Source organism: Chrysemys picta, chromosome 6 (genome assembly GCF_011386835.1).
Source record: "Chrysemys picta bellii isolate R12L10 chromosome 6, ASM1138683v2, whole genome shotgun sequence".
In the NCBI taxonomy this organism is placed as follows: domain Eukaryota; kingdom Metazoa; phylum Chordata; order Testudines; family Emydidae; genus Chrysemys; species Chrysemys picta.
The window spans coordinates 69,451,801-69,465,087 of record NC_088796.1 but is presented as its reverse complement, the minus strand read 5'-3'; the positions used below and the strand labels follow the sequence as shown (position 1 = coordinate 69,465,087).

The window sequence follows — 13,287 nt, the reverse complement described above, 5'->3', positions numbered from 1 at the left end:
GGCCAGCGTGGCAATCTGCAGGTGAGTGCAGATCTCATCAGCAAAGGTGACCATGATGGAGTCCCAGAATCGCAAAAGAGCCCCATCATGGACCGAACGGGAGGTACGGGATCTGATCGCTGTATGGGGAGACGAATCCATGCTATCAGAACTCTGTTCCAAAAGACCAAATGCCCAAACATTTGAAAAAATCTCCAAGGGCATGAAGGACAGAGGCTATAACAGGGACCCGCAGCAGTGCCACGTGAAACTTAAGGGGCTGAGGCAAGCCTACTAAAAAACCAGAGAGGCAAACGGCCATTCCGGGTCAGAGCCCCAGACATGCCGTTTCTATGATGAGCTGCATGACATTCTAGGAGGGGCCCCTACAACTACCCCACCCCTGTGCTTTGACTCCGTCAATGGAATAGCACGCAACAGGGATGCGGGTTTTGGGGACAAGGAAGATGATGAGGAGGAGGTTGAAGATAGCTCACAGCAAGCAAGTGGAGAAACCGTTTTCCCCGACAGCCAGGAACAGTTTCTCACCCTGAACCTGGAGTCAATACCCCCCGAACCCACCCAAGGCTGCCTCCCGGACCTGCCAGGTGAAGAAGGAACCTCTGGTGAGTGTACCTTTGTAAATATTATACATGGTTTAAAAGCAAGCGTGTTTAATGATTAATTTGCCTTGGCATTCGCGGCCAGTACAGCCACTGGAAAAGTCTGTTAACATGTCTGGGGCTGGAGCAGAAATCCTGCAGGGACATCTCCATAAAGCTCTCCTGGATGTACTCCCAAAGCCTTTGCAAAATGTTTCTTTGCAAAAGCCTTATTCCGTCTTCCATGGTAGGACACTTTACCACGCCAGACCAGTAGCAAGTAGTCTGGAATCATTGCATAACACAGCGTATGGTCCCGGTATTTGCTGGCATTCAAACAACATCCGTTCTTTATCTTTCTGTGTTATCCTCAGGAGAGTGATATCATTCATGATCACCTGGTCGAAATAGGGTGATTTTATTTTTATTTTAATAGGGGACATTCAGAGGTGCCCGTTCCTGCTGGGCTGTTTGCCTGTGGCTGAACAGAAATGTTCCCCGCTGTTAGCCACGCAGTGGAAGGAGGGGTGAAGCGATCATCCCAGAGAATTGAATGTGTATGGGCGGGTTAGTTGGGTTTGTGCTGCACGTTAACCCGAAAACCGAAGCTCCTCCTTTTAAATTGTCAACCCATTTTAAAGAGTCTACCCATTGTTCTCTTAAATGTGTCTTTTTAACTACCACTCTCCCTTTTTTTTCCCCCTCCACCAACTGCAAATGTTTCAACGCTCACACTATCTTCTCCTTCCCAGAGACTAGCGAAGATTAGAAGACGAAAAAAATGCACTCGCGATTAAATGTACTCTGAGCTCATGCAGTCCTCCCACACTGAAAGAACCCAGCAGAATGTGTAGAGGCAGACAATGTCAGAGTCCAGGAAAGCACAATATGAACGCGAGAACAGGTGGTGGGCTGAAGATAATAATTGGCGGGCTGAAGATGATAGGTGGCGTCAGCTTGGTGACAGAAGGCAAGAGGCAATGCTGAGGCTACTGGAGGAACAAACTGATATGCTCCGGCGTATGGCTGAGGTTCAGGAAAGGCCGCATGAGCACAGACTGCCACTACAGCCTCTGTGTAACCAACCACTCTCCTCCCCAAGTTCCATAGCCTCCTCACCCAGACTCCCAAGAACGCAGTGGGTGGGCCTCCGGGCACCCAACCACTCCACCCCAGAGGACTGCCCAAGCAACAGAAAGCTGGCATTCAATAAGTTTTAAAGTGCAGTGTGGCCTTGTCCTTCCCCCATCCCCCACCCCACCCGGTGCTTCCCTCCTCCCCCACCCCTCCCGGGATACCTTGGCAGTTATCCCCCTATTTGTGTGATGAATTCATAAAGAATGCATGAATGTGAAGCAACAATGACTTTATTGCCTCTGCAAGCGGTGATTGAAGTGGGGAGGGGAGGGTGGTTAGCTTACAGGGAAGTAGAGTGAACCAAGGGGGGGGGGGGAGAATTCATCAAGGAGAAACAAACAGAACTTTCACACTGTAGTCTGGCCAGTCACGCAACTGGTTTTCAAAGCGTCTCTGATGCGCACCGTGCCCTCCTGTACTCTGCTAACCGCCCTGGTGTCTAGCTGCGTGTAATCAGTGGCCAGGCGATTTGCCTCAACCTCCCACCCCGCCATAAACGTCTCTCCCTTACTCTCACAGATATTGTGGAGCGCACAACAAGCAGTAATAACAATGGGAATATTGGTTTTGCTGATGTCTATCTGAGTCAGTAAACTGCGCCAGCATGCTTTTAAACGTCCAAACGCACATTCTGCCACCATTCTGCACTTGCTCAGCCCATAGTTGAACAGCTCCTGACTACTGTCCAGGCTACCTGAGTATGGCTTCATGAGCCATGGCATTAAGGGGTAGGCTGGGTCCTCAAGGATAACTGTAGGCATTTCAACAACCCCAACGGTTATTTTCTGGTCTGGGAAGAAAGACCCTTCCTGCAGCTTTTGAAACAGACTAGAGTTCCTGAAGATGCGAGCATCATGTACCTTTCTCGGCCATCCCACGTTGATGTTAGTGAAACGTTCCTTGTGATCCACCAGTGTTTGCAGCACCATTGAAAAAGTACCCCTTTCGGTTTATGTACTCGTTACCTTGGTGCTCCGGTGCCAAGATAGGGATATGGGTTCTGTCTATCGCCCCACCACAGTTAGGGAATCCCATTGCAGCAAAGCCATCCACTATGACCTCCATGTTTCCCAGAGTCACTACCCTTGATATGAGCAGCTCTTTGATTGCGTTGGCTACTTGGATCACAGCAGCCCTCACAGTAGATTTGCCCACTCCAAATTGATGCCAGACTGACCGGTAGCTGTCTGGCGTTGCAAGCTTCCACAGGGCTATCGCCACTCTCTTGTGAACTGTGAGGGCTGCTCTCATCTTGGTATTCTTGCGCTTCAGGGCAGGGGAAAGCAAGTCACAAAGTTCCATGAAAGTGCCCTTACGCATGCGAAAGTTTCGCAGCCACTGGGAATCATCCCAGTCATGCAACACTATGCAGTCTCACCAGTCTGTGCTTGTTTCCTGGGCCCAGAATCGGCGTTCCAGGGCATGAACCTGCCCCATTAACACCATGATGTCCACATTGCCGGGTCCCGTACTTTGAGAGAAGTCTGTGTCCATGTCCTCATCACTCTCGTCACCGCGCTGCCGTCACCTCCTCGCCTGGTTTTGCTTTTGCAGGTTCTGGTTCTGCATATACTGCAGGATAATGCATGTGGTGTTTACAGTGCTCATAATTGCGGCAATGATCTGAGTGGGCTCCATGCTTGCCGTGCTATGGCGTCTGCGCTGAAATAAGGCGCGAAACGATTGTCTGCCATTGCTCTGACAGAGGGAGGGGAGACTTGGCTTACAGGGAATTAAAATCAACAAAGGGGATGGGTTTGCATCAAGGAGAAACACACAGAACTGCCCCCTCAAGGATTGAACTCAAAACCCTGGGTTTAGCAGGCCAATGCTCAAACCACTGAGCTATCCCTCTTCCCACTATTCAGGGAGAGAAGGGGGAGCAAATGAATACAAAACAAATCTGGTCTCTTTCTTGTTTTGATCCACTCCATCTCTCTTATACATCTGGCTGCAGACGGTGCAGTATGACTGCTAGCCATCGTCGTCTCCTGGCTGCTTGCCAGAAGATGGTGCAGTACGACTGCAGGCAGGACTGAATCTCCATGAGATGAAACTTAAAAAGAGAATGACCTGGAGTCACTCCCATTTATGTCCAGGTGCCCCTGACAGACCTCACCGAGGTCAGCTAAAAGAGCACCCAGGAGACGACGACAATGGCTACCAGTCGTAATGCACCATCTGCTGCCAAAAGGCAATGAGCTGCTGCTGTGTAGCAATGCAGTCCCACGTCTGCCAGCACCCAGGAGACATACGGTGATGGTGAGCTGAGCGGGCTCCATGCTTGCCATGGTATGGTGTCTGCACGGGTAACCCAGGAAATAAGGCTCAAAATGATTGTCTGCCGTTGCTTTCACGGAGGGAGGGAGGCCTGAGGACATGTACCCAGACCCACCTGCGACAATGTTTTTACCCATCAAGCATTGGGAGCTCAACCCAGAATTCCAATGGGTGGCGGAGACTGTGGGAACTGTGGGATAGCTACCCACAGTGCAACGCTCCGGAAGTCGACGCTAGCCTTGGTACTGTGGACGCCCTCCATCGAGTTAATGGTCTTAATGGTCTTGAGTGGAGACACAATCGACTGTATAAAATCGACTTCTAAAAAAATTGACTTCTATAAATTCGACCTAATTTCGTAGTGTAGACATACCCTTAGTCTTTTCACAACTGGCCATTCCCTTAACCCATTGTTTAGTGTAAGGGAAATACACTATATTCAATCATCATGTGGCATGCTATTAAGAACATTCCAAGTTCCTTGAACTCAAAGACCAACAGACTTTAGTAGTGTTCCACATTCCTGGGAGTGGAATGGAAGACTGTAGGGCTTATTGAGCCTCTAACCCCACTCCAGTCCACACAGAAAAATCTCCCACGCAGGTTTGAGGGTGCCTTAAACCCAGATTAACATACAAGGTTGAAGGCATAGGTTTGAGCCAAGTTTTTGCCTCCCTCTGGGCTGGCAACACATCTACTTTACAGTGAGGATGCAGGGTAAAAATACCCAGGAACTGTTACTCCTCCAATGCCTTCCCACAATTCCACCTGGGTCAATTTTTCTTGTCCTCTCCCTTTCTACCTCCCCCCTTCTTCTGCACCAAAGTCACCTGAACTGGTTTGGTATTTAAACTCCACATTAGCTACTACATTTTTTTCTGCGCTTCCACAGCATTTGAACAGAGATGCCATCTGAGAAATTCTTCTCCCAGCATGCTGCCAGCTGGTGAGAAACTGACACCAAGCTTCTGGTGAACCTCTGGTGTGAGGTCAGTTACACCAATAATGTAGGGAAAATCAGCAGTTCTAAGAGGAAATTTCCAAACAGCTGGCAGCAGGAGGATTCAGCAGATAGGATCTCATTGCAGGAGAAAAATGAGACTCCTGAAGACCATGTACAGGAAAGTCAAGGATCACAATGCCAGACCTGGCATATTACCAAAATCGTGTCCATTCTACAAAGCGTTTGACTGGATGTTTGGCTCCACCCGAAGCACAGACCACACTTTCCTGCTGGATGGGCTTTTGAAGGAGGAAGAGGTCATAGAGGAAGTAAGGCAGCCTCAACAGAGACTAGAGGCAAATGGAGTACCCACACAGAGCTGATGCCTGCCCGTATGCCACTTTGGGGCATACTCAGGAGTTTCTTGCGCCAGTCTCCCAGGAACTCTACAAGGAAGAGGTGACCCAGGATGATCTGACATTTCTGCAGTTGGGTAGGAAGCAGAGTGTGTAGAGACGTTTGCTATTGTTATTAGTGATATTACATGATGGGAGTGGGGCTTTGCCTGTTTAAGGCCAATCTCATTAATGATGGTACATGCTGTAGGCTGGGGCTGGCTTGCCAAGCTTCAGTGGAAGGCAGAATCTGCTCCATTTTGCCTTTGTCCCTCTTCATCTCCTCCCCACACCCTAACCCCTATGAGTCAAGATGGATTCCAAGAGGAAGAGATGGGGGAGAATTAAACACGCAGACAGTGATTTGCTGTGGCACAAATTACTGTGCAAAGCAGGGATTATTAACTACAAGCAGAGCAATGCCTGCAAACGCAGGGACATGGGTGGCACAGGCATATATATTTTACTTGGTCCTTTTTCTCACATTGACATTAGCATTAAAGCTCATTCAGAGGCAGTCTAGATATTAAGTCCACTGTGTTACCTGTGTTGGTATTAAGTCCAGAGCACTTGCAAAGTCTCACAGTACCACAGTGAAGGGCTGCTGCTGCAGATGAAGAGGGGGTTGTGCTTGAAAGGTACATCTATGGTATTTATAAACAGCTGCATCCTAGTTTATGTTTGCCCAAATTTACTCCACTCCTGTGTTATACCTTTCTGAAGAGCCCATTATTAAATAGCTGTTCCCATGACTATAATCAAGTCACCCCATAACTTTCTCTTTGTTAAGCTAAATAGATTAAACTTTGTGAGTCTATTGTTGTAAGGCATGTTTTCTAATCCTTTAATCATTCTCATGGCTCTTTTCTGAACCCTCTCCAATTTATCAACATCCTTCTTGAATTAGGGACATGAGAATTGGCCATCGCATTCCAGCAGCGGTTGCACCAGTGTCAAATAAAGAGGTAAAAACATCTCTACTCTTACTTGAGATTCCCCTGTTTATGCATCCATTAGCCCCTGTGGCTATAGTCCCAAATCTCATTCCTAGCAATCTCTGCTTTCCCAAGCATTTCCCTCTCTGTAACTTCCAGCTGCTCTTTATAGGGGAATCACCTGACCCCTCTCAGGTGTACCTCTTTCAGGAATCAGGGCCAGGGAGCCCAGACTGTCTATCCCTTACAGGGAAAGCCACCCTGTTACCATAACATATGTTAATAGTGCTGAGGCAGCAGAATACTTTATGTACAATACAGGAATGCTGCTATTCTTGCAGAGGACAGGATATGGATTCACACTACAAATTCATCACATTTAGAGGAAGGCTGGAAAGCAAACAGAAGCAGAAACTAGCAGAAGCCCTGGATCCCCTAACACTGAACAATGGAAGCCAGTCTGTATTTTCTCTTCCTCTTACCAAGATTTTGTGCTGTGCCAGAGGTATAGCACAGAACATGTAGCCTAGGCCACTCTGGTGACAGGAGAGGCCCTATTGTAACTGCATATCCTCCCAAACCACGGAAACAAGCAGTTCAGTCATTTATTACCCCATCTACACTCCACTTATCAGTTTTCCTCTACAGCCTCAACTTTCTTCTTTCCACCACCCCAGAGTTCAGGTCTTCACCCTCATCTTGAGCCACTAATGGGCCTCCTCGGCCTGCAGCCAGGTTATGGGCTATATATTGTGTTTTGATTATTATTATAATATATTTAAACACTGCATACATTTATTACATAATATAACACACATATAAATCCCCTTTTATAGTACATTGAATAATTTTATAGTAAAACATGATGTATTCCATTAAATCAGTTTTATATTAGACAAATATATTGTACTTTTCTCGTTTTAAACATGCGTGGTCTTCCCTTCCATCCTGCTCTGTTTCCAGAGAACATTTTGTTGTGTGTATTTTCTACAGTTGGATAAATTATATACAAGAAAATAAACTTATTCAATGAGTTTAGCCCATTTTTCTGTTGATGAACAATCCACAAACTGATCACACTTTTTCAGAATTAGTTACTGATGATACTTTGTTCAATCGCTTTCCCAACCAAAGTCTAACCTAGATATTATTCTCAAATTGAGCACTGCTATTTTTTAATATTTGTTATTATGTCTCATAAAAGTCACATATTTTTGTTTCTGCTGTCTGATTGGATGACAAACCAGGAAAAGCACATAGTGAATCAGATTTCACAAACACGATCACAAATACATTTCCCCCACTATCTGGCCAGCTGTAGTGCTTTCTATCCAATAACTGCATTAACAAAAGATTCCACAGACTAGTTTCCCATAAAACATATATCTGAGGATTTAACTTTTATTCATTGACAAGGACATCTAATCTATGGACCCATCCTCTGATAACAATCAAAACACTATTCCGCAAAACTTATATTTTATAACATTTATTAACCTATATTTACTTTGATGACTGTGTTTAGAAATGTCACCTTTTGATTGGGAAACGATATGCATTCTGAAAATTCACTTCTTTTGCAAGGTCAAAATTGCAGTACTTTGGCCTCCATTTCACACACCAGAGGTACAGAAAGAAAAATCAATATAATCAGTTTACTGAGTTGTATTTATCAAGCTGAAAAAGGAATTGTTTTCAGAGAGATGCACTATCTACAGAGAACAGAAAAACAATGTGAACCTATTGTTTAACTTGGCTTATTTAAAAGAAAGTGTAGACAGGACAATCACTGCGGGCCCAATTATCTCACTTTTACTCATGTAGGAAAATCCTGGCCCCACTGACATCAATGGCAAAACTCCTACTGACTTCAAAAAGGGGGCAAGATTTCACCCTCAGTGAACAGTTTCACTGAATATGGGTGGCAAAATCTAGTTTTAGCAGAACTTGTCAATTCTTGTGAAACTTAGATGACCACGACATTTTTTATACTGTGTCCCTTTTTTCCCTCTGCTTCCCCTTCTGATTCTGCTACCCAGACACCTGTGTGTTAATCCAAGAGAACAAGTGAAATTTTTCATATGGAGCCTGAAGCCCTGGATATCTACCAAGCAAAAGGGTGGTTAGCTCATTGCTTATGGGATAAATACAACACCTTCCCAATGTGGTTAAGAATCTTTAATAGGAGGCAGAAGATCTGAAGTTATTATACAGTAAAAGTGTGTTTCAACAAAGCTCCATGACAATTTTAATGCAATAAAAATGAGGAAATCCTCAGAGCCCCTCAATTTCTATGAAACCATTATGAAATCTATACCTGTGAATTGCCTTGTCTCAGCTAAACTCTATTAACACAGAGGAAATAAAATCTTTGTTAAGGTGGAGTTAAGGTTCCAGGCACTTCATAGTGCCCTTTACATACCTTGTAACCTTCTAGAATGTGAGGGGAATATTTCAAAAACTCAGATATTGGAAAACTAGGAAATGATGAGTTCTAAGCCCCCTTAAAAGCATCAGTGTACTATAACAAGCAAAATATGAATGTAAGAAAACCAGTCAATACTGTTAAGGTTGTGGTAAGTAGGAAGTGTCAACGTAACTGCCCCTCGTGGGGCTGGCAACAGGAAACAGCACAGTAATTTATCTGTCCCATCAATTTCTGTATATCCATCACAACCCGAAATCATCATTCCTATCAATGCACTTCCATGGGCCATCACAGTGGTCTATGCTGCACCACTGATCTGGGAAGTAGTTGCAAACGGTTGGCAGAGATCACACTACACAAGAAAAATACTTAAGAAGGAGTAAGGTGCTGCTGAGCTCCTCCTTAGGGCAGGAATGAAAGGAGGCAGCGTTAAAGTTGTGTGATCGTGGTGCATAGGAACTGTCACTAACTCTGTATTGCCTGGTTTTCTAAAGTTGGTGTTTTGTTTTTTCTTATAACACTAATGATCTTGTAAGTGGAACCTTAATGTTATATTTTCTGGTTGCAGAATATCTGAGCTTTTGGTATTGACATATCATTTCTAGAAGAACACAACGTGCACAGGGCATTGCGGAGTGTCTGGAATGTTATTCCACATAAAACATGTTTTTGCATGTTAACTTCACCATTAGAAAAAAGTGAGTGTAATGAAAGGGGCTTGGTTCAGAAATCTCTTTGCAGGGGCCTGGGCTGGCTTTCTTGGAGCTGCTAAGCACCCTGTTCTTGCTGATAGGGGGATATGTGAGTTATGAACGGCACAGAAATTAACAGCAGTGATTAGAAGACAAAACTTGAACTGGTCTCTTGGCCCCTACTCCAGGACAGCTTTCCCTAAACTACACAATGTTTGTGGGGAACTCAGTCTCCCTTTCTCACCCCACACTAGCGGGAAGACTGTGTACAGTGGTATTGGTCCATGCAGGACTGCAGTGGTCTCACTATTGCTACACTACTCCATGGAACCAGAAATAAAGTCTAGCAATTTATTAATTTGACTCAGAGCCTTGTTCTGGTACTGGACACTAGATCTCAGCAGGGACAGTCCAGGGAGCCGAGGAAGTTTCATGTGGTTATTGCCCATAGTTTTTTCCCCATGTTTCTGCACAAGAAACCATTATAAGACCATTGAAATTTTAGGAGTATACAATATGGGGAAGAGGGCTGTCTCTTTGGGAACTCCTTGACCAAATGACTAAATTTGCACCACAAACTTTACCTTGGGCCCCTAGGTGCCCATCTGGGGTCACCCTGCATGTTTATTTTTGAGAGGGTTGAGAATTTAGCTTTAATCAGACATTCTGTTGCAAACTAAACTACTTGTCTCCCCATAATTCATTTTGCTTGTATGTTCTCTGTTGACCAGTCCCCTAAGGTTGTATGTGATTGTTTAGAGACCTCTACATACATGTCAGCATACATGAAGGAACATTTAGCAACAAGAAGGGGGGGGAGGGATAGCTCAGTGGTTTGAGCGTTGGCCTGCTAAACCCAGGGTTGTGAGTTCAATCCTTGAGGGGTCATTTGGGGATTTAGTTGGGGATTGATCCTGCTTTGAGCAGGGGGTTGGACTAGATGATCTCCTGAGGTTCTTTCCAACCCTAATAATCTATGATTCTAAGAAGAAAGTCAAGGAAAGTATGGGCCCCTTACTGAATGAAGGAGGCAACCTAGTGACAGAGGATGTGGAAAAAGCTAATGTACTCAATGCTTTTTTTTGCCTCTGGCTTCATGAACAAGATCAGCTCCCAGACTGCTGCACTGGGCAGCACAGCATGGGGAGGTGGTGACCAGCCCTCTGTGGACAGGGCCGGCTCTAGGATTTTTGCTGCCCCAAGCAGAAACAATTTTGGCCACCCCCCCATTTTTTTTCTTACCCCACCCCCGGCCCCGCCTCAGCTCCGCCCCTTTCCCAAATCCCCAGCCCTGCCTCCTCCCCCCAGGCTCTCAAGCCTAGGAGGGTGGGGGAGAAGCGGTGCGCGAATCAGCTGTTTCGCGTGCCGCGGCCTCTCGGGATCTCCCCCTCCCTCCCAGGTTTGAGAGCCTGGGAGGGAGGGCAAGCAGTGGCGCGCAAATCAGCTGTTTCGCGCACCGTGGCACGCGAGCGGCAGCAGCGGAGGTGAGCTAGGGCAGCCAGGGCACATTCTTAGGGGCGGCATTCTGGCGCTGGACATGCCGCCCCTAAAAATGTGCCGCCCCAAGCACCAGCTTGTTTTGCTGGTGCCTAGAGCCGGCCCTGTCTGTGGAGAAAGAAATGGTTCAGGACTATTTAGAAAAGCTGGACGAGCACAAGTCCATGGGACTGGATGCGCTGCATCCGAGGGTGCTAAAGGAGCTGGCGGATGTGATTGCAGAGCCTTTGGCCATTATCTTTGAAAACTCATGGCGATCGGGGGAGGTCCTGGATGACTGGAAAAAGGCTAATGTAGTGCCCATCTTTAAAAAAGGGAAGGAGGATCATCCAGGGAACTACAGGCTAGTCAGCCTCACCTCAGTCCCTGGAAAAATCATGGAGCAGGTCCTCAAGGAATCAATTCTGAAACACTTAGAGGAGAGGAAAGTGATCAGGATCAGTCAACATGGATTCACCAAGGGCAAGTCATGCCTGACTAACCTAATTGTCTTCTATGACAAGATAACTGGCTCTGTGGATGAGGGGAAAGCAGTGAGCGTGCTATTCCTTGACTTTAGCAAAGCTTTTGATACCGTCTCCCACAGTATTCTTGCCGGCAAGTTAAAGAAGTATGGGCTGGATGAATGGACTATAAGGTGGATAGAAAGCTGGCTAGATCGTCGGGCTCAACGAGTAGTGATCATAGTGATCAATGGCTCCATGTCTAGTTGGCAGCTGGTATCAAGTGGAGTGCCCCAAGGGTCCGTCCTGGGGTCGGTTTTGTTCAATGTCTTCATTAATGATCTGGAGGATGGTGTGGACTGCACCCTCAACAAGTTTGCAGATGACACTAAACTCGGAGGAGTGGTAGATACGCTGGAGGGTAGGGATAGGATACAGAGGGACCTAGACAAATTAGAGTATTGGGCCAAAAGAAATCTGATGAGGTTCAACAAGGACAAGTGCAGACTCCTGCACTTAGAACGGAAGAATCCCATGAACTGCTACAGACTAGGGACCGAATGGTTAGGCAGCAGTTTTGCAGAAAAGGACCTAGGGGTTACAGTGGACGAGAAGCTGGATAGGAGTCAACAGCATTTTGGGCTGTATAAGTAGGGACATTGCCAGCAAATCGAGGGATGTGATCGTTCCCCTCTATTCGACATTGGTGAGGCCTCATCTGGAGTACTGTGTCCAGGATGTGGGAAAATTGGAAAGAGTCCAGTGGAGGGCAACAAAAATGATTAGGGGGCTGGAGCACATGACTTATGAGGAGAGGCTGAAGGAACTGGGATTATTTAGTCTGCAGAAGAGAAGAATGAGGGGGGATTTTATAGCTGCTTTCAACTACCTGAAAGGGGGTTCCAGAGAGGATGGATCTAGACTGTTCTCAGTGGTACCAGATGACAGAACAAGGAGTAATGGTCTCAAGTTGCAGTGGGGGAGGTTTAGGTTGGATACTAGGAAAAACGTTTTCACTAGGAGGGTGGTGAAGCACTCGAATGGGTTACCTAGGGAGGTGGTGGAATCTCCTTCCTTAGAGGTTTTTAAGGTCAGGCTTGACAAAGCCCTGGCTGGGATGACTTAGTTGGGGATTGGTCCTGCTTTGAGCAGGGGGTTGGACTTGATGACCTCCTGAGGTCCCTTCCAACCCTGATATTCTAGGATTCTATGATTTGTCAGACAGTGACTGCAAATGAAGCAAAACCTCTTTATTCATGGCTACACTCTGCAGGAAACTCCCACTCAAGTTTCTCTAACACACCATGCAATCTTACTAATTCATTCATTCCATTAATCTCTCAATGTTGGATGGCAAGGTACTGCATTCTCTTCTGTATAAAAAGGAATCCTAAATAAATGATAGTGATGTACTTCACAAAAATTTGAATGGAAGACTACAGAAGGGCCAGAAATCTCAAACCATTTTCTGTCCTAAAGGACCTATACTGAACTTTGCAGGTTTTTGAAAATGGGTAGTGATAAAGAACATTAATTCAACTATAACAGATGAATTATAGCATATATTGGTGTCACTCAAGATCACTTTTGCCTCTGAGATGTCACTACTTTTGAGGGATTGATAGAACAGTTATAGAAATGAATGTATAGACTAGTTACAAGGAACAGCTGCTTCTTTTGCACCTGCATACTTATTAAGCAATTATTCCAAATAAATGAAAGATTATTATGTGCTGAGCCTATGATCCTAGTTAATACTTACAGCAACTGCCTCCAGGATTTGTTTAACAGCATTGGCAGCATCTCGCTCACTGTAATATCCTTTTTCCACAATCCTAGAAAGAAACCAGGAGATACTGCTCAGACTCATGGATATAGATGAGCATGCAATGTAGGTAAATGCTTCATAAAAAAATGAATCAGAAATAATCAAATTCGGACATGTCAGATAAGCTG

The 13,287-nt window shown here is 45.7% G+C and overlaps 1 protein-coding gene across 2 annotated transcripts in view; it reads right to left on the bottom strand.

Annotated features, from left to right (window-relative positions):
* CAMK4 (calcium/calmodulin dependent protein kinase IV) overlaps positions 1-13,287 on the bottom strand; it is a 288,928-nt gene that overhangs the window by 89,135 nt on the left and 186,506 nt on the right. For both annotated transcript variants that reach the window (XM_005281632.5, XM_024106727.3), the window contains exon 5: positions 13,094-13,166. In XM_005281632.5, the coding sequence (XP_005281689.1) occupies positions 13,094-13,166 (73 nt within the window). The remainder of the gene's footprint in view (positions 1-13,093; positions 13,167-13,287) is intronic.